The sequence below is a fragment of the Sapajus apella genome, unplaced genomic scaffold (assembly GCF_009761245.1).
Source record: "Sapajus apella isolate SASKATOON/1434 unplaced genomic scaffold, GSC_monkey_1.0 scaffold92, whole genome shotgun sequence".
Lineage (NCBI taxonomy): Eukaryota > Metazoa > Chordata > Mammalia > Primates > Cebidae > Sapajus > Sapajus apella.
This window is the reverse complement of record NW_022437032.1, coordinates 2,121,694-2,142,843: the sequence shown is the minus strand read 5'-3', so window position 1 is coordinate 2,142,843 and position 21,150 is coordinate 2,121,694. Positions and strand designations below refer to the sequence as shown.

The 21,150-nt window shown below is 41.8% G+C and overlaps 1 protein-coding gene and 3 long non-coding RNA genes across 5 annotated transcripts; 2 read left to right on the top strand and 2 right to left on the bottom strand.

Moving 5' to 3' along the window:
• The first annotated feature begins 3,063 nt into the window (after positions 1-3,063).
• Positions 3,064-3,604, top strand: LOC116535124. Its single transcript, XR_004262056.1, has 2 exons — positions 3,064-3,312; positions 3,436-3,604. It is a non-coding gene; the product is annotated as an uncharacterized LOC116535124 (long non-coding RNA).
• A 2,526-nt stretch (positions 3,605-6,130) lies between these two features.
• On the top strand, positions 6,131-10,602 carry LOC116535155. Its single transcript, XR_004262068.1, has 2 exons — positions 6,131-6,460; positions 8,040-10,602. It is a non-coding gene; the product is annotated as an uncharacterized LOC116535155 (long non-coding RNA).
• Positions 7,359-15,042, bottom strand: LOC116535154. Of its 2 annotated transcripts, XR_004262067.1 has the most exons (4): positions 14,875-15,042; positions 9,377-9,630; positions 8,921-8,997; positions 7,359-7,879 (listed from the first exon to the last, which is right to left on the bottom strand). It is a non-coding gene; the product is annotated as an uncharacterized LOC116535154 (long non-coding RNA). The 2 variants fall into 2 exon arrangements; XR_004262066.1 differs by lacking the exons at positions 9,377-9,630; positions 14,875-15,042 and having other exon boundaries at positions 8,921-9,036.
• Positions 15,043-16,197: 1,155 nt separating this feature from the next.
• On the bottom strand, positions 16,198-17,288 carry LOC116535153 (small ubiquitin-related modifier 5). Its single transcript, XM_032255966.1, has one exon. It carries the CDS (start codon positions 17,143-17,145, stop codon positions 16,834-16,836), a length of 312 nt encoding a protein of 103 aa, XP_032111857.1. The 5' UTR covers positions 17,146-17,288; the 3' UTR covers positions 16,198-16,833.
• Positions 17,289-21,150: the final 3,862 nt, after the last annotated feature.

Sequence of the window (21,150 nt, the reverse complement as noted above, 5' to 3'; positions counted from 1 at the left end):
TGACTGAGAGTGTAGATTTGGGGGTCAATAAGACCAGGTTTTAATTTCTGATCACTCAATTCATTGACTTTGTGATATTGATTATCTAATAGTTCTCTGCCTCAATTTCATTAGATAAGTTGGGAATACTTCAGCTGTAAGTTGTAACCACCAAAACAAAAAGCCAACAGAGACAGAAACAAAGAGGTACAATTTTTCCTCACTTAAAAGGGTGCAGAGGTAGCAGTTACTGTGCTTCAATAGCTCCAGAATGTCCATGCTTTGTGGTTCCCTGAGCTTTTTCTTAAGGTCACAGGATGCCTAACCCAGTTCACTTTTATGACAGGGAAAAGACAAACAAGTATAACCATGGACATCTTATCATTTGCAAGACAGCAAACCTGCTCAGAAACTTCCCAGCAATCTTCTGTTCCGGCTTCCCTGGCCCTAAATGTGCCATAAAGGCCAAGTCACAAGGGGGCCTGGGAAGGGCTCCAGAGTGGAAGTGGCTGAGGAATGGGGAACTGCCGTGAGGATGAACGGAGATAACGCATACAAAGTGCTTGGCACTGCGCCGGATTGTACAAGCACTTCATTCATACTCGCAATGACTGGCATTTTCATAATCAGGGGATGTTTGAACTGGAAGAGGGGAACTGAGCCCCGATTCCAGTGTTTTACAGGGAGTGAGTGTTAGATGCAGGGCAGAAACCTGATGCAGGCCAAACTGGATGCCCCATGAGGGGAGGGTTTATGTTTTTCTTGTCGATTAGCCCAGCTCAGTGCCTAAAAGTAGATAAACATAAGGTGCTGCTCAATAAATATTTGATAAATGAATTCATACGTAATGAAAATTTGATATATTTCATTAAAATTATTTTTTTATTTCCATAGGTTTTTTGGGGTAACAGGTGGTTTTGGTTACACGAGTAAGTTCTTTAGTGGTGGTTTGTGAGATTTGGTGCACTTGTCACCCGAGCAGGATACACTGAACCCAGTTTGTAGTCCTTTATCCCTCACCCTCTTCCCCTTGAGTCTCCCAAATCCATTATGTCATTCTTATGCCTTTGCATCCTCATAGCTTAGCTCCCACTTACGAGTGAGAACATACAATGCTTGGTTTTTCATTCCTGAGTCACTTCACTTAGAATAATAGTCTCCAATCCCATCCAGGTTGCTGCGAATGCCATTAATTCATTTCCTTTTATGACTGAATAGTATTCCATTATATATATATACACACACACACACACACACACACACACCCCACAGTTTCTTTATCCACTCATTAATTAATGGGCATTTCGTTGGTTCCACATTTTTGCGATTGCGAATTGTGCTGCTATAAACGTGTGTGCAAGTATCTTTTTAATATAATGACTTCTTTTCCTCAGGGTAGATACCCAGTAGTGGGATTGCTGGATCAAGTGGTAGGATAATTTGGTGCCTTTCTTAAAGATTTTATTGTTCACCATTCTCAAAAGCCATTTATTGATTTTCTATTTAATAATCTTCAGAATATAAGAGCCATAAAGCTGGAACTTTTGTCAGTATATTAATTATCTGTTGCTGTGTAACAAATTATCCCTAAATTTACCCGCTTAAAATATGAACTTTTAAAAATTGTTTTTTTTCTCTTTATTAAAATGAAAGATTGCCTCAAGGGCCAGCTGGAAAAATAATGAACATTTCTTATCTCACTGTTTCCGAGGTCAGCCATCCTACAGCAGTTTAGATGGATGCTTCTGGCTCACGGCGTCTCGTGAATAGTTATGATGCAGTCAAGTTGTTGGTCTGGGCTAGAGGCACTCAAAGACTTGCCTGGAGTTGGACAATATGCTTCTGAGCTGGCTCACACACGTGGCTGTTGGTTGGAGGCCTCGGTTCCTCACCATGCAGACCTTTCTATAGGGTGGCTTGAGTTCTCATGATACAGCAGCTGGCTTCCTGAGAAGAACAGCAAGGAGCAAACTCCAGTGCCTTTTATGATTAGTCTTGGAAATCATCCAATGCCACCCACACAACCTTTTATTCCTTAGAAACAAGTCCCTGGACCCAGCCTACACTCCAGGGGAAGGGAAATAACTTCTGCCTTTTGGAGATGGGAGTGCCAGAGAATTTGTGGACATATTTTAAAACCACCTCCATCTTTTTTGTGCAATGATTTCTAGCATCTAAATTGCTTTAACAGAAGTAGTTCCTGTTTTTAGGTCTTGAACCTTATACAACTGGGGGCTTCCTGAAAGAAAAAGAACACAAAATTACTTAGGATAAGTTAATGTTTATTTAGAATAAAAGAAGATAGTACAAAAAATTGTAAAAATTTTAAATCTGACAAATATCACTAATATCATAAAATCCCCCAAAATAGCATCTTTTAAAAATTAACTAACTGCTTTTTTTTTTTTTTTTTTTTAAACAGTCTCACTCTGTTGCCCAGGCTGGAGTGCAGTGGCACGATCTCGGCTCACTGTAACCTCCGCCTCCTGGGTTCAAGCCATTCTCCTGCCTCAGCCTCCCAAGTAGCTGGGATTACCGGCACTCGCTATGACACTTTTGTCCTATATGTCTTAGCTGTAATACTCTTTAATTACCTTTTAACAATACTGAATTATTATTTTATGGAGAGAGACTATGAAAAAGAAGATTTAGTCTTTTCTCCATCATGATCCATCAGAATTTTAAATTTAATGTAATTTAATTTAACTCTAGAGACAGGGTCTCACTCTGTTGCCCAGGCTGGAAGGCCATGGAGTGATCATATGCTAACTGCATCATCAAACTCCTGGGCTCAGGTGACCTTCCTGTCCCAGCGTCTAGAGTAGCTAGGACCACCAGTATCAGCCACCACACCTGACCAATTAATTTTTTTTTTATTTTTGTAGAGATGAGGTCTTGCTATATTTCCCATGCTGGTCCTAAACTCCTGGCCTCAAGTGATCCTCCTGCCTCAGCCTCCCAAAGTGTTGGAATTGCAGGTGTGAGCCACTGTGCCTGGCATGATTGATTTAAAAAAATTAAATTATTATTGTCAGTTTTGAAAATTTTCTTTTGGCTTCACCACTTATTACTGGTCAGGTGTTGTAAAATTTTAGGATTATTGTGTTAAATTTGAGAAAACATATTTCTTTTTTACATGATCTCTAAGATTTCAGGGCAATTCAAGTTTTTTTGGGCAACAATTAATCTTAAATGCTCTTTGAAGGATGACACTCATTCACCAGGCCTGTTGTTTCTGTCCTCTTTGTAAAGATGGAGCATGCGTTTTATGTTATCTTTATCCATTCGAATACATCATGTCAAGTCAACAAGAAGTTTACTTCATTTTCCTGGGTGATTCTATCATTTACTCCTCTTGAATAATAGGATGATTAGATAACCCAATAGTTTACTCATTACTTTTATTCAAAAGTCTATCTTGTTCTTAATGGTGTGATCTATGTTCTGTTTCAACAGAGAATTCACTGAGAGTTGAAGGTCAAGGTGCTTCAAATATCATGAGAGGTGGCTGGGCAAGTGGATCCCACCTGTAGTCCCAGCACTTTGGGAAGCTGTGGCAGATAGGTCAGCTGAGATCAGAAGTTGGAGTTCAGCCTGGGCAACATGGTGAAACCCCATCTCTACTCATAACACAAATATTAGCCAGGTGTGGTGGCACACACCTATAACCTCAGCTATTTGAGAAGCCAAGGCTTAAACCCTGGAGGAGGAGGTTGCAGTGAGCTGAGATCATGCCACTGTACTCCAGCATGGGGGACAGAGTGAGACTTTGTCTCAAAAAAAAAGAAAAAAAAAACAAAAAATCATCAGAGGCCACTGGATTTGTTGGAAATGCACTAACTGTGACTATCCTGTGTGTTCTCACACACATGCTTGCTGTTTGTGGAACTGCAACACTAAAAGGTGAATTTCAGGGTCTGCATATACAGTTTTATTGGAACATGGCTACGCTCATTCTGTGCGGAAGGTTTTGTGTGACAATGTCAGAGGTCAGTAATTGCAACCGAGGCTACAGGGCCTATAAAACCTAAAGAATTTGCTATTTGGCTCTCTACAAAAAATTTGCTGACCAACTACCCTCCTATGACAATGTCAAAGACATACACACCTCCTAAGCCTCACTGAAGCCATGGTCAATTTTCAGTCCTGAGTACCTAGCAACCTGTAGGCTGTCTCAAAATTCACCTCCCTTCTATTCTTCTGCCTGGAACATTCTTCTCTCTCCTAGCCATTTTTCCATCTGATCCCGTTTATTCTTCAGACAATGTCACCTAATGGGGAGATGCTTCTCTGAACACCGGTCTAAAACAGGTCCTCCCTGTTATTTATTTATTTTTTGAGACAGAATCTATTGCCCTGGCTGGAGTGCAGTGGCGTGATCTTGGCTCACTGCAACCTCCATCTCCCAGGTTCTAGTGATTCTCCTGCCTCAGCCTCCTGAGAAGCTGGGATTACAGGCACCCATTGTCATGCCGGGATAATTTCTGTATTTTTGGTAGTGATGGGGTTTTACCACGTTGGCCAGGCTGGTCTTGAACTCCTGACCTCAAGTGATCCACCAGCCTTGGCCTCCCAAAGTGCTGGTATTATAGGCGTAAGCCACTGCGCCCGGCCCTCCCTGTTTTACTCTTCACGATAGTTTCCTGCTCTTTTCCATGAGAGTCCTGCCCATGGATTGTAATGATTGAGTCTTCTTGTTTAAAGCTTGTAAACTCCCTGTCAATAGAAACTACGCATGTCTTATCACGATAGGTAAAAAATGTGGGCTTTGAAATCAGATGGCCTGGAATTGAATCCCAGCTCTGTTACTTGTAAGTCATGGTAGCTTGGGTAAGTCACTTCACCTCTCGGCTTCTCAGTTTTCTTGTCTGTAAAATGGGTGCAATCATAGTAACTACTGCATTAAGTTCTGAAGGTTAAATGAGTTGATGCAGACACATCAGTAAGAACAATACCTGCTCATCACAAGCACTTGATAAGAGTTATTAATACTCAAAACTTTATCTTCAAGGTCTTGTACAAAAGACCTGAATGAGTATCCCTTTAACAAGTGCAACATTTTTTCTGAATGAAGCATTTGTGGAATGAAGTCTTCATCTAGATGAATAAATAAATATCTCGCACCTTTCTTCTCTTTAATCACATGCTGCTGTACTGAAACATTACGAGCCTCTAATTTCATTTAGCACATGAAAGACAATGATTACCCTTGATTTACAAAACAAAGTTGAATCAGTAATGCAAGAGTTTGAATTTTTTAAAAATTAAATCCCCCCGCCCCCGACTCCCCCAGGATAGTATTAGTATGCCATGGACAGACTAAAACCTATAAATATCATGAGGCCTACATTCACGCCACAATAATGCAAAAAATCACTCCAAGACTCAGTGGCTTAAAATGGTAATTATTTATTCTCACATAAACATTTGCAAGTTAGCTGGTGGTTAGATGACCTACAGCAGGGGGTCTGGGCTGGGCTTCAAGTTGCCGGCTGCGTCCAAGTTTGCTCCAGTTGGCTTCCGTCTTCCTAGGACACAGACATGTGCATATCAAGGCGATGTCAGAAGTGCAGGAGAGCCAGGCCCACCGTGCAAATCCACAGTGGCTTTGCTGGCATCACGCTTGCCAACATCTTACTGGCCAGCAGTCAAAGGGCCAAGTCCAACATCCTTAAGTCAGGGAAGGATATTCCTCCAAAGTGGGGAAGAGTAAAAAATTCCTGAACCCAAAATCAAACTATCTCAAGACCTGTACCCAAATAAAAATTAAAACTAACATGTAAAAGTATGTTTTCTTTTTTTTTTTTTGAGACAGAGTTTCGCTCTTGTTGCCCAGGCTGAAGTGCAGTGGCGTGCTCTCGGCTCACTGCAATCTCCCGGTCCTGGATTCAAGCAATTCTCCTGCCTCAGCCTCCCGAGTAGCTGGGATTACAGACGCCCACCACCACACCCGGCTAAATTTTGTATTTTTAGTAGAGACGGGGTTTCACCATCTTGGCCAGGCTGGTCTCAAACTCCTGACCTCATGATCGACCTACCTCGGCCTCCCAAAGTGCTGGGATTACAGGCTTGAGCCACTGTGCCCGGCAACAAAAGTATATCTTTCAAAGGGACAAAAAAATCTGTATGTTGAAATTTAAATGAACTTTCCTGAATTTTCTTGTGTCATTTGGCCAGTAGGGCCGGAGTACCGTGTTATCTCTGCTTTTCTGGTCCTTGAAGCATGTGCTTCGTCTGCGTAATGGGCAAATCAGAGCTGTTTCTGTTTCTATCCTGTGCTATTTGATAAAGCTGGTGGAAGACAATTGTTGAATTCTATAAATATATGGCAATTGCATCAGTAAATGCTATATTCGTTTTACAGAAACTTAGGGTCACTGTAGGTATTCTGTGTTTCTACATCAAAGCTTCAAAAACAGTTCTGGGGTGTGGAGGTGCACACAGCTTCTACTACCAAGACACACACTCCGTAGCACTCCAGGTAAGTCGCTGCCTCTGGGTTTTCTGTTTGTTTCTCTGTCTCTTGCAATATAAATGAAATTACTTCCTCAGCCTGATCATTGCTTGAGGGAAAAGCATGCCTGGAAAATAATCAACAGAGAGGAGAATGTAGACAAGCAAATAAATGAATATAAAATAAAATGTGAATTAAAGCTGGCTTTCAGAACCTACCATTATCTTTTCATCCACTGTTTATTCAGTAATTACACAGTCAATTACAACTTGCATAAAGGATTTGAAATACCTATTAGTCTATAAATATCTACAGTATATGTGTATTTATGGATGAAGAGGGAGGAGAAAATCATGACTGAGGAAAAGTATTCTGACAGAAATCACTGCAGATGCTGTAAGGTTGAGCTTCTAGCAATGCCAGTTCTTCCTGACCCAGGAGAACTCACATAGTGTTATGAATTTTAATAACCACAACAATTTTTTTTATTGAGAACCTAACAGGGGCCACACACTGGATTAAACAAGAACTATCTCTGTATCTATACCCACATTATTTCTTTTTTTTTTTTTTTTTTTTGAGACGGAGTTTCGCTCGTTACCCAGGCTGGAGTGCAATGGCGCGATCTCGGCTCACCGCAACCTCCGCCTTCTGGGTTCAGGCAATTCTCCTGCCTCAGCCTCCTGAGTAGCTAGGATTACAGGCACGCGCCACCATGCCCAGCTAACCCACATTATTTCTAACCGATAGGACACAACCACCATATATCCCATTTTACAGAGGAGAACACAGAAACTCAGCAAGCAGTTTGAGCCTGTATTTGAACTGATATGTTTCATGAGAGAATAGGGCTGTGCTGAAGCCTGGCTACCCACCCGTGTGCAGAGAGGGCCGACGGAGGACAAACAACGCAGGCACATTGACATCCAAGGGGCTGTCGCATCTTTTTATTTTTTGCACCAGGATTAATGTAATAGAACACTCAGCATGGGAAGCCACCCAGGGCCGCTGCTACATACACTTTGTTACATGTCCCCTTCTGTTTTCCTTCAGTCATTTAACATAGAGCTTCTTTCACTAGAGGACGAGAATAGGTGTGGTGAGAACATCTCCTGGATTAGCAGGTGCCTCTCGTTTGAAAATGTTCGTTCTCAGAACCATTGGTGAAACCCAGAGATGAAATCTTACAAGTTAATGATAAAGCTTCAAGTAGCCACCACCATGGGAAGGACTTAATTATATGTGATGTTTAAAGCAGTGTCTGTAGATTACAGACATGGTGTCTCCTTTCTGTCTGGCGCATGCCTTACACCGGCAACTTTATTGAATCATGACTGTTAGCTTTCCTTGGCTGTGTATTAGGGTCCTGGAAGCTTCTATTCAGGTTTAGCTATTATCCACGCAAAGATCGGTATTGCTTTCTTGTTTGTATTTTAGCCTGGAGATCTGTGGAAGAAAGAAAAACAATTAGGTAACTGTGTAATGACAAAGGAGCAATTTGGTTTGAAAAGTCTCAGAACACAGCATTTTTTTTTTTTTTTAATTTCTAGGGCATTTCTGCTTTTTTGAAAACAAAATATGTTTAGGAGAATCTTTGTTTTTACAGATACAAAATAAAACAAGAGGGTTTCTGCCATTCCTGTTAAAGAGCAATCTTAAAAGGCATCCAAGAAAAGTTGGCTCTGTTTTCTGAATTGCTAGTTGGGAGAACAAAAGCAGCAAGGGAAAGTTTGACTTGACTTCCTCTACAATTTGTTTATATCATCGGAGCAGAGAATCTCCAGGCTGGGCTCTCCACTTCCTGAATGAAGAGAGAGAGAGAAAAAATGTCCGTGTGTCAAATTCATTGAGATGTGCAAAGTGATCAGCAAAAATCCTGATCGACTAGAGCCCAAATGGCAAAGGAAGAATGTTCCTCAATTCAGCTGCTATCTGGCAAGAGAGCTGCACAGTCAGTCCTGATGGCGAGTGTCACCAAATACCTCCTCCTCCGCCACAGAAAGGACAGGCGGTGAGGGTGCAGCCTCTACTGGCCTGTTGCTATGGAGTCGGGCTAATCCAAGAACATGTTTCAGTCAATCTAATCCAAGGACAGAAGTGCTAGCAATGGAATAGCACTGAAATTATAAATATTTACTTGAAAATAATGCTCAAGCCAGACTTAACTGAAGTGATAAGGTTCTGTTTACTTCTCTTGGTAGTAGCCAGCTGAAACAACCAAACCAGTTAAGCAACATTTTTTTTTTTTTTGTCAGGTATGTACTGAATCACTGGCAGCAAACTTCTGGGATTTTAGGAGAGAGGTTCTCTCTCTCTCTGCTCTGGGCAGAATGCCTGTTTTTGTTTTGTTTAAGGAAAAAAATAACAACAACAGAACTTGAGGCTGGCTGAGCTTATTAGATTATTGATTATCACTGTTAGTTTCCTGCTGCTTCTATCGTTGGGGGTGGTAAGGGAGAGGAGGACAAGAATTTAAATGATAAACACCCGGGCTTCTCTCTTCTTCATGAAATCTCCCGTGAGGTTTTCCAGCTTGCCTTCCCATAACTTGATTCTGTTGAGGTCTGAGAATATTGAAATTGGGGGGTGAAAAGGGTTAAAAATACAGCTTAGCGGTGAATGCATTCAGCTTTAGCACCCTTACTGGAGGCTGTGATTTCATTGGCCTTGGAATACCAGAGGGAATTACAAAACATTTAGATAGAGAGAAGAGATAGTGTGCAGATAGAGTGGGGACAGAATCGAGTGATAAAGAGAAACAGGCTCAGGGTGGCTACTTTGCTCTGAAGGGTGGGTCGTTCTTGCTAAAGTCCGTTTCTTGGTGAATTACGGTGGCAGCTCAGAGCTGGGGTAAGAGGAGAAAATGCCATCCAATAAGGGTGGAGGCAGTCTGAAAGATGAATAATATAACATGCAGTGATTTCAAACTTCACGCTTTCTTACTGAAAGTTTTTCTTCCAGTTTGGAAGGCAAGTTTCAATGGATTCTCTTGTCTAATCCCTGCTTCCTGCCAGGCTGCGCTGTTGGTGTTTTCAAGAAGAAACCTGGGCCATGATTTGAATGCTTCAAACACTCAGTGCTCAATTAGCCCTCTTTTGAATCCTCTCTGACGGTTGGTTAAATATGGGTCGAAAGTGCTTTTTTAAAGTGGAACTGATCTTGGGGCGAAGTAACTTAATCTTCTAAGTGTTAAGACGCTGAAATATAATGTTTTAACAGAACAATTACTAGAAGACATGGAAATTGCATTATCCTAGGCTCGTGTGTCCAATTCTATTTCATAGACATGAACATTTCGAAGTACAAAGGGCTGATCTACAAAAAGGACACTTGGCTATTCTTTATAAAGGTTCCTCTTGTACTTTTACAGAATGTTTACAAGGTTAATAAGTATGCTTTTTTTTTAAAAAAAATCACTGTATATTTTAAATGGCCCAACGACTGCTCCCATGTTGATTTGAGAATCACTGAAGCTGTCTGAATGGAGTGGGGATATCCTTTGTTTCCCATTGATTTGGAAACAAAAGACTCAGAGGAAAAAAAAAGTTTAGTTTGCTTCTGAATGCTATATGCAGATGAATGTTCTGCTGATAAAGTACACCAAGGATGTGAAAACTTTTTCAAGTCTTAGAACAGAAAGGTTACTTTTGCAGTCCTGCTGCATGCCTGAACCTGCCTTCGTTTTTCATTTCTCCTGTTGTGCCCCTGGGCTACCAGAGGGCTACTTAAGTCACACATCCAAGTTTTCAGAAAAAACAAAGAGCAATAGAAGAGAATCACCATCAATTGAGGCAAAAATTGTCTGCTGTTTATTACTCCGGAAGTACCCCATGGACATCATCAGTAAACAAGGTCCCCCACTCATTTCTGCCCCTCATCATTTGTCCCAATTTCTCTATATCCAAGAGTCTCATCCTTGGTGCTAATGATATTTTGGACTACAGCATTCTTTATTGTTGGCGGCTGGCCCGAGCATTGTAGGGTGCTCACCAGCATCTGGTGACAGTGACTGTTTCCTCTATAGTCATGAAAATAAAAAATGTGAAAATTGAGAGCTGGGCACAGTGGGTGCACCTGTAGCCCCAGCTACTCAGACAGCTGAGGCAGGAGGTTCCTTTAAGCCTAGGAATTCTAGTCAAGCCTGGGTAATGTAGGAAGATCCTGACTCTCTTAAAAAAAAAAAAAAATATATATATATATATATATAAAAACATATATTTAGATACAAATATAATTTTCATATACATAGAATATGGTATATGTCATATATATTATATATCTTATATGATAGAGATAATACTATAGCTTATACTATAGTATTTTATATATATTTTAATATGTAGTATATGTACATTTTATATTATATACTATATTATATAACATACACTATATACTATATATTATATAGTATATTATTATATATAAATACTCAGCCTGGGCAATATGGCAAAACCCCATCTCTACAAAAAAATTAGCTGGGGGTGGTGGCTGAGTGCCTGTGGCCTCAGCTACTCAGGAGGCTGAGGTGGGAGGATCACCTGAACTAGGGAGGTCGAGGCTGCAGTGAGCCATGACTGAACTCCAGCCTGGGCAACAGAGTGAGATCTTGTTTCAAAAAACAACAACAAAAATATACGTATATATGTAAAGTGTGAAAGTTGCCAATGTCTCCAAGAAGGGGAGGTGGGGGGATTGCTTCTGGTTGGGAAGTAACTACAGCCATCTGCCCACAGACTCCTGCTTGAGGAAAGAAGAGGTGAGTTTAGTGCTCAGCCAGTTATAATGAAAACAACTGGTTACAAAACAGTTATTTTAGTCAGAATTCATAGAGTTAGAACTGAAAATAGACAAAAGGAAAGGGAAAGAAAATGCGTCACGGGACACGGAGATCACTGAAGAGCCAGCCTTTGATTTTCAGGTGAGGGCCCCGGGAACTGAACCGAGGCTGGGCTTTGGTGTTTGCTTTTTAGAGTGTGGTTTTCCTCACCTACCGTAGTGCTCCTCCTACTGGCGGGCACCTTAGAGTAGGCGGAGAACAACGTGTCTCACTGTCTTTTCTTGTTTGTCTCTGAGTATTTTTCCTTACGACCTTGAAGTAACATTTATTTACATAATTTGCAAGGAATGAAAACAGGCATGTACTACAATAGTTTACGAAGTATATTTTATGAGGTTTTGTGAGGATAATAGATTAAAAATTATTGTAGTGATTGTAAATAAATATGGCTATAAAAAGTTAAATTCTTTTTGACATGTAAGATACGTATTTCTTCCTTTAGTAGGTATAGTTTACATCAACTATTTTCTTCTATATCTGAAAAAAAGAAGCAATGCCCAGAACCACATATTCCAAGTCCTACAACCATATATTAATAGTAATGAGTGTCTCATTTTTACTTTTTTTTTTTTTTTTTTTGAGACGGAGTTTCGCTGTTGTTGCCCAGACTGGAGTGCAATGGCATGATCTCGGCTCACCGCAACCTCCGCCTCCTGGGTTCAAGCAATTCGCCTGCCTCAGCCTCCCGAGTAGCTGGGACTACAGGCACACACCATCATGCCCAGCTAATTTTTGTATTTTTAGTAGAGACGGGGTTTCACCTTGTTGACCAGGATGGTCTCGATCTCTTGACCTCACCCGCCTCGGCCTCCCAAAGTGCTGGGATTATAGGCGTGAGCCACCGTGCCGGGCCTTCATTTTTACTTTTTAACAAACAAGTTCTGAATTATGAGCTGTCTTGAGCCATAGTACAGGCGAACAGAACAGCATCACAGATGGTCCTGAGCTCAGCACTCTGCTTTACTGGTTTTGCGCTCTCCTGTTTGAGGCTCTTTCCAGGTCCTGCTGGCCAGAACCGTTTTTCCTTTGCAGGGCTCCCGCTTCTCTTCCTTCATGCAAGCCTCTGCTGAGATGGCGTCTCTTCAGACCGGTCTCCTGACTGTTCTATTTGTAGCGAATGCAACTCCAAAAGGTATTCTGTGTAATGAACAAAGCACCCTCCACCTCCCCGGTCCCTCTGCGTTGCACTTACTGTATATCTGTTTCACTTATTTATCGTCTATCTTATCCAACTAGAATCCAGGCTGTGACTTGCTGAGGGCTTTGTTTTATCTACCAATACCCAGAAGGATGCCTGGTATGCTGCAGGCACTGAGAAAATACCTATTGAATAAAAGTAGTATTACCTGGGCAAGAGTAGGCTAGTAACAGTTTGGTGTAGGCTGATGAATTCTTACACTCTTGTAAATGACCTTTGTCTTTTTAAGTATAATAATGTTATGTTTAATGTTTAAATGGCTTAACATGACAAATTATATTTCAAACAGTTAATCATTTATCCATCCTAAGTAACAGGTCTTGTTTTCAGTAGAGAAAAGTTTAAGAAGAAAAATAAAAAAAATGGCCTTTCAGCCTGCTGATCAGAGAAGCCCAGTGACACTTAACCAAACAAACAAATGACAAAAACATGAGTTTAGGCCGTGGCTGTGCACGCCTGTAATCCCAGGACTTTGGGAGGCCGAGGCAGGCAGATCACTTAAGAGCTCCAGACCAGCCTGGCCAACATGGTGAAACCCTGTTTCTACTGAAAATACAAATATGTGCCAGGCGTGGGTGGCACATGCCTATAATCCCAGCTACTCCGGAAGCTGAGGCAGGTAAATTGCTTGAACCTGGGAGTCAGAGGTTGCAGTGAGCTGAGATCAAGTCGCTGCGCTCCAGCCTGGGTGACACAGTGAGACTCTGCCTAAAAAAAAAAAAAAAAAAATTTAGAGTTAGAAACTTAAAATTTTACAGAAAGGTACAGAATAAAAAGTGGAAGATGTTCCCCTATGTGCTTTTCTAGTTCCTTTCATAAAAATGAAGCCTCTGTAACTAATTTCTCATGAGTTGTTCCAGAAAAAATTTTCTATGCCTATAGGCATAAATTTATCAACAAAATACAGTCTCTTAAACTGCTTTAAAGATTCACACGCACGCACACATCGCAGAAGTTTCTTTTATAATCCTTGCACAATTTACATTCAGATATTTATTTGCACAACCATACTGTGAACATTGCCTTCACCTGACTGTCTTCCTGTCCCCTATTCTCTCCATAGTGCCTGGCAGGCAGCAGTAATGTCCTATTTGTTGAGTGAATAATCAAACTAGTACACCCTCATTTAGCAGAAGGCACTATGCTTTTATTAATGCACCCTGACAAACAATTCTTATAGCACTAGTAAAGTTCCTCAAGATTCATATTCAATGAATATTGATAGTTTTTTTTTTTTTAAATCGATTTTGTTCTAGGTGCTTTCACATGAATTGGATCCTCAGGCTAATCTCCTGAAGTGGTTATTTTAATTCCTGTTCTTCAGATGAGAAAATGGAGACTCACAGAGTTAAAGCCCAATTATATAATAAGATTTTAATACTAGGAAAGGGTTCTAGGCCTCTGCGCCCTACTTATGTTTCTAAGTATCTTCCTTTCCACTAGTTTCAAAAGAATGCTATGAATGCTTAGGCTTAGCTTTGAATACCACATATTTACGTAGTCTGTCATGCCACAAAAGTTCATTTCAAATCTCTCTAATTAGCCCAGCAGATAAAGCAAAGAGCTAAAGACTCCTAACTAAACCACTAAGAAACAAATAAATAAAAAACACCTGTAACACAAAAGAAATCTCTTGATAGTGTCAAAACTAAGCAATGTGGCTTCTGAACAGCTCAGAATCAAAACACAGGAAGTAAGCTGTTAATGGCATAATGAAATGAATAATAACTATTTTGGGGGTGAAACAGAATTTGCTCTGTGCTATTTACTGGTCTGTTTTCAAAGTGGGGAGAGTGGGTTTGGGTCAAGATGTTTCTCCAGTGGCCCTATTTCCAAAAAGAAATAGCCAATACACAACTCAGTAAAAAAATTTAAAACACTGAATTGCACATTTAAAATGGATGAATATTATGACATGTAAATCATATCTCAATCAAATTGTTAAAAAGAAAGAAAAGAAAGGAAGGAAGGAAGGAAAAAAGAAAAAGAGAAGGCAAGCAAGAAAGCGAGCCAAATTTAATGCGGTTTTACTTTGCCTTGCCAGTAGTCAGCCAGTACAGATTTTGGTCTCATGCGTGTGTGTGTGTGTGTGTGTGTGTGTGTGTGTGTGTGTGTGTGTGTGTTTCAAAAATGTGGTCTGTGATGAGTGTGTGTGTGTACGTGTGTTTAAAAAATGTGGTCTGTGATCCAGAGCATACCAGGATGTGGGAGACTCACAGGTTACTGTTTAATATTATACAGAAAACGTGTGCACAGCCAAGAAGGGGAAAACAGTTCTCTAATTAAAAGACTGCAGGGCCAGGGCCTCCTGAGAAGTAAAAATAGATGAAAAAGGTGAACCTTTTGTTCTGTGGCTGTTGTCACAACGTCACTTACTAGGGTGAAACTGCAGTGTGTAAAACTCACCTCCCACTTGTAGCCGGCCCATTGATTCCACTGACTCGGAATAGCAGCCTTGTTCCATCTGCTGGAGTCAGAGGTTTATGGAGGCATAAAGTGAGGGGAATTATTTCCAAAAAAAATAATCACAGAAACAGGGAGACAGAGGGAGGAAGGGCGGGGGGAGAGAGAGAGAGAGAGAGAGAGAGAGAGAGAGAGAGAGAGAGACTGAGAGACAGATATTGAGAGAGAAAGGAGAAATGAATTTGCAGAATAGAATGACGTTGGCTGTGTTTGCATCAAAACATTAAAACGAACACTGCAAAAACTAGAAACTATGATTCCTTAAGAAAAGCGGTCTGTTGGGATTGGACCAGAAAAAAGAATCTCAAAAGGGAAGGGGTGGGCAGGAGGGAACTTGCTTCTGAGAGGAGCAGGGTTTGCAGTTATACCTGTTGCTGTGGTGTGATGCCCCTGTGACTGCGTGAGGCTCCCTCCCTGCCCGCCAAGGGGCTAGGCGAGACCCCCCCTACACACACTGCATCAGCGCCTCACGTTGGGAAGGAGGGTAAGGATAAACAAGGATCCCCTCGAGGCCAAACGACAAAACAAAACCCTTATTCAATCTAAAAGGTAAAAAACACACACAGACAAAAAAACAAAAAACCGTATGGTATTTCCCACTCTCCCCACCCCTCACCTTTCTTTTTTTTTAATAGACAGGGTTTCACTTTTGCCCAGTTAAGTGCAGTGATGCAATCCTAGCTCACTGCAGCCTCAACATCCCGGGCTCAACCATTTCTCCCCCTTTAGCTTCCCGAGTAGCCAAAACTTCATACATGTGCTAGCATGGCTGGCTAATTTTTAAAATTTTTTTGTAGAGACAGGGTTTCACTAAGTTGCCCAGGCTGGTCTCAAAACTCCTGGCCTCAAGATCTCCTCCCACAGCGCTGGGAATACTGGCATGAGCCATAGCGCCCAACCAACTGAGGTAATTTTTTGAAAAATTCTGGGCAAATGCCCTCACTTACCTCAGATCATAGGTTTAAAAACGCCAGTAAACCTTGTTTATTGCTTAAGACTCGGGGAGTAGTTACTCTTGGTGGGGATGTGATAAAGGGGGTGCAGAGGAACTTTTGATGGGTTCCCCTTTGGGAAGACCCATCAAGCTGGTTACTCCTAATGTTGCACTATTCTGTATTTATGTAATATTTTACTTTTTTCTTTTACAATTTTTGCAAATATTGTTTATTTTAATGAAGCTGGTGCAGACAATGTCCATTTAAAACCCACTATCCCAGGCCAAAAAGTACAAATAAAATCAAAAAGAGCAGTATTCTGTTGTATTCATTTCTGCATGTATAGCTTTATTAATTGCTAATGAAAAATAGAACTTTTCTGGGATCTTCCGACAAGATTAAAAAAAAAATCTTCAAATGCTTTTTCTTCATGGAAGCCATCTTTAGAGTTAATCGTTACTGTCATCCTTATCTATCATCTTAACATGATGCTTCTTTTCTTTTGGTCCAGACCCTCGAATTTTAAAAGTAGCTTCAAGTTGTTAAGGAAAGGTCATTTTTCCACAGCTCAGTTCTCTAAAAAAAAAAAAACTTCCATCTCCCACCAAAAGTCACAGTTCAGGAGTGAAGCAGCCACGTGCTTGAACATCAGGGCCAACTGGAAAGTCATTATGAACAGTTGCGTTGGTCGATCTTACCGCCTGAAAATGCAGAGTTCTGAAAAAGCTGGCCTCTCTGGGCACACGATATTTTTATAAAAGGAGTGGGCAACATGAAGAGGACTGAGGCTTGATTACCAGAAATCAGCATAATGAAAACAAACAATAATGAATAATGAGCACTAGAATTCAAATTAGCAGATGTTTTAAAGAGATGGAGTGCCTGTTTTGAACATCACGGCACAGAAGAACTATTTTTTAAAAAAAAGGATTGAGCGAAAAGAAAAAATAGTAATAAAAAAGAATGTCTAAACTGCTGAATGACCCCCCATTTGTTCCTGATAAACTTCAATCACATCGTCTTCCTCCATTCCCAGGTCCTCTGCAGTGTGATTATCAGCAATTCTTTGACCTTCAAAGAGAAACCTGAGGGAACTCACTGGAACGCCCTGTCTCTCACAGTACGATTCCTTGAGTTTCTTGAGAGGTGTTGTCATTTTCACTTTGAAGTGAATCTCGCTGCTATCCTGTCCAATGACCTTGACTTTAATATCTTCATTTTTTATCTTATCACCCAAGTCCTCAGTTGAAGGTTTCACCTCTTGGTCAGACATGGCCATGGTGTCTTCACCGGCGGGTCTCCGAACAGCAGCGAATTCGGGGGAGGTCGAACCTCGCTCCGGCGTTTACAATGCAGCCTTCGTTCGTCACAGCACGACACCGTGGCTGCAGTCACGTCCGCTAGGCCATGCGTCACTTCCGCTGCGCCACGTCACTTCCGGTAGATGCAGGGAGGAGGGAGGGAGAAGAGCTAACTTTTTTTTTTGAAAGTATCAATGTGTATGCTCTGTACCTGCTTCCTCATCAACTTCACTCAACGTGACCCAAAGAGAACTTGGGTTCTCCGTTCTCAGGGGCCGCCTGCTGCCGCCATCTTTTCTCAGCCCCACTCCAACAACTTCCGTGCGTCTTGGATTCTCCTTTAATCTCCTCACCCAGTCTGGATAGCTATAACGGGTCTCAAATCTCCCGGCTTTACCCCATCTTCATCCACCTGGCCAAGTCCATGTGGTGTTTTGGCTGGACAACTGCCGCAGACTCCCAGTTGGTTTACCCTTTGCTTCACCTGTCTCCTTCTCCAGCGAATCCATTTTCCACTTCCATTTTATTTTGTTTTTTATTATGTTTTGAGAGGAGTCTCATTCTGTCACCCAGTCTGGAGTGCAATGGTGCGATCTTGACTCACTGCAACCTCTGTCTCTCGGGTTCAAGCGATTCTCCTGCCTCAGCCTCCCGAGTAGCTGGGATTACAGGTGCTCGCCACCACACCCAGCTAATTTTTATATTTTTAGTAGAGACGGGGTTTCACCATGTTGGCCAGGTTGGTCTCGAACCCCTGACCTCAAAAGATCCTCTCGCCTCGCCTCCCAAAGTGCTGGGATTGCAGGCATGAGCCACCACACCCGGCCTAAAACCCTGTTCCTGAAGTTCCTATTTCCACCATCCCCGCCTCACTACTGTCCTGATCCTCTCCTGGGCTTCCCCTCTCAGCACACGGTGACTGTATTCCTTCAGTGGCTCATACCCTAGATATCGGAGGCGTCCGGGGCGCTCCTTTCCCCTTCACATTCCACTCCCATCCTGTCCGCACCTTCAGCTGCCTTTACCTTCAGAGAGCCTGAGACCACCAGAGCGTCCTGCTTCCACCCTGTCTGGGGAGCTACAGGGGTCCCCTGAGCTTTCTGCAGTCGATGCATGTACTGTCTGCATCCCCTTGCGGCCTCCTTCCATCTTGTCTGCGGAGTGAGGTGATTTAAAAATCATTTCCAATGTCACATCTCTTTCCAGAGCTCTCCAGTGACTGCCAGCTCGCGGTGAAATCTAAAGCCATTTAATCACGTCTGTCCAAGCGGCCCTCTCTGACCAGCTCGCCTACCCACCATTCTTTTTCTTGCTTCCTCTACTCTGGCCACTGTATCTATGGGCACGCCCCCGAGGCCCTGTGAGCCTGCTACTCTCTTTCTGGAAGGACCTCTCCCAGATGCTACATTCAGTGCTCCCTTCCTTCTAGTGGTCTCTGCTCAGTGAGGTCCTCTCCAGCGTCTCCCTTTAGAATTGCCCCCTTGCCACAGGAGATGTGGCTCAAGCCTGAAATCCCAGGGCTTTGGGAGGCCTAGGTGGAAGGATCACTTGAGCCCAGGAGTTCAAGACCGGCCTGGGCAACATGATGAAACCCTATCTCCGCAAAAAAATACAACACTTAGCCAGGCATGGTGGTGTGGACCTGTGGTCCCAGCTACTCTGGCTGAGTTGGGGGGATTGCTTGAACCCAGGAGTTGGAGACTGCAGCAAGCTTTTATAGTGTCACTGCATTCCAGCCTGGGTAGCAGAGTAAGACCCTGTTTTTTTTTTTTGTTTTGTTTTTAAATGCCCCCTTATACACTTGGTTTTCCCCATCTCTCTCCTTTACTTTTTCTCCAGAGCACTTCTGACTCCTCAGATGTGTGTCGTTTTTATTATTTGTTGATGCTCTTCTCCCACTACAATGTAAGTTCCATGTGGGTGTGCATTTATCTCTTTTTGTCACTGCGGTAATCTCGTATTAAGCACTGATAGACATTTGCTAATTGAATGAACAATGATGGTGTTCACTGTTGAACAGCATACACTATGAATCTAGGTCCTCATCCAGTGAATGAATAAATGATAATTAAAGGAAATTTACTAAACTTCAAACTCACTCAATTAACGAAGATATATAGAGTGTCTGTTGTAAGTCTGGAACTGATCTACCCTGATCTACAGTGGTGAATGAAATCTCTGATCTACAGCGGTGACGAGACCTCTGACCACCTGAATCTGGCAGTCTGCTTGGGGAAAAGCCTCTGATCAAACAATCATAGAAAAGTTTAATCACAAACTTGGTACTGCCGGCAAGGAAAAGTCAAGAACTCTCAAGTGTAGTTCCATTTGAGAACTGGGAGGGCTTCTCTGAGGAGGTGACATTTGAACTGAGATGAAAGGTTGTGATGGTGCAGGGAAGAGGTACAGGGGTGGGGACTGGGGAGAAAATTTAAGTCAGAAGAAACTGCAGAGGCAAAGGCCTCAGCCCCTGGGTATGGATTAATCATTTACATCTTACTGATTCCAGGATTCTGGTTTCTGATGTTTACTCTGATTTAACTCCTTTTTCAGCTACCAGTAGAATATGGGTGATGGTTTTGATTCCTTCCCTCCATATTGGAGGGATGGAAAATGCTCAGGATTCTAATTCAATCTTGGAGACCACAGAGTTTATGCAGTGTGCGGTTGGATTTTTACATCATCCTTGTTTGTTTTCTTCTCTTTTCCGTCCTTCGACACTGGCTAGTCATTAAACCCTGGGTTAAATGGACAATTTCCTGGAAAACAGCTGGTTGAGCTCCCCGCCCCCTCAGAAATAAACATCCCCTTTGGAGAAAGGCTTCCTTTAGTGCCTTCCTGCTTAGCATCTTTTTTTGCAATCTGTATTCCTGTTTTGCATGACTTCTCAGAAAAAATCTGGAAGAATGATAAGTAACATAACAGCCAAGGTTTATTAAGCACTTTACGGCTGCACGTGACCGTCCTGGGAGCTAGGCACTACTGTTATCCTGTATTCACAGATGAGGACCCGAGGCTTGAGAAAAGGCGCAGTCCTCAGAAAAGCAAGATCTAAGAATTCAAAAAGCAAGATCTAATAAGTTATTATTATCATTAACTAGGTGACAGCCAAAAGTCAGTTTATCTGATGCCAGGGACTGAATTTTCTGGCAGGTTAGGAGAACGGTGACTGAGCTCCAAAGTCTGATACGCCTGTGTTTGAACTGCTGCTCTGCACCTTGTCAGCTGTGTAAACTGAGGCTTGTTACATATATAGATATATTTAAAATTTTTAATGTTTGTAGGTCCGTAGTAGGTATATATACTTATGGGGTATATTAGATGTTTTGATATAGGCATGCAATGTGTAATAATCACATTATGACAAATGGATTATCTGTCCCCTCAGGCATTTATCCTTTGTGTTACAAACAATCCAATTATACTTTTCTAGTTATTTTGAAATGCACAGTTAAATTATTATTGACTACAGTCACACTGTTGTGCTATCATATACTAGGTCTTACCCATTCTTTCTAACTTTTTTGTACACATTAATAATGAGAGTGAATGACATATTCATAGTGACACAAGGATCCCAACCATCATCACCAAGGATACAAATCATGTACCAGTATCAATCACATTTCTTAGGAACTTGCTACGTGCCAGGAACTAGTGTGTGTGTTTGAAATGCATATATATATATATATATGCACATCCCCACCTTCCCCCACCCTACCACATCCCCCCCAACCCAAAACAGACTTCCCAGCCTCTGGAAACTATCCTTCTACTATCTCCATGAGTTCAACTGTTTCGATTTTTAGATCTCACAAATAAAGTGAGAATGTGTGATGTTTGTCTTCCTATGTCTGGCTTATTTCAGTTAACATGATGACCTCCAATTCTATCACATTGTTGCAAACAGCAGGATCTCATTCTTGTTTATGGCTGAATAGTACTCCATTGTGATAGGTACCACATTTTTTCTTGATCCATTC

Excerpts from the sequence above, each read along its gene's own strand:
- LOC116535153 (XM_032255966.1), bottom strand. The coding sequence starts at position 17,145 with ATGGCCATGTCTGACCAAGAGGTGAAACCTTCAACTGAGGACTTGGGT.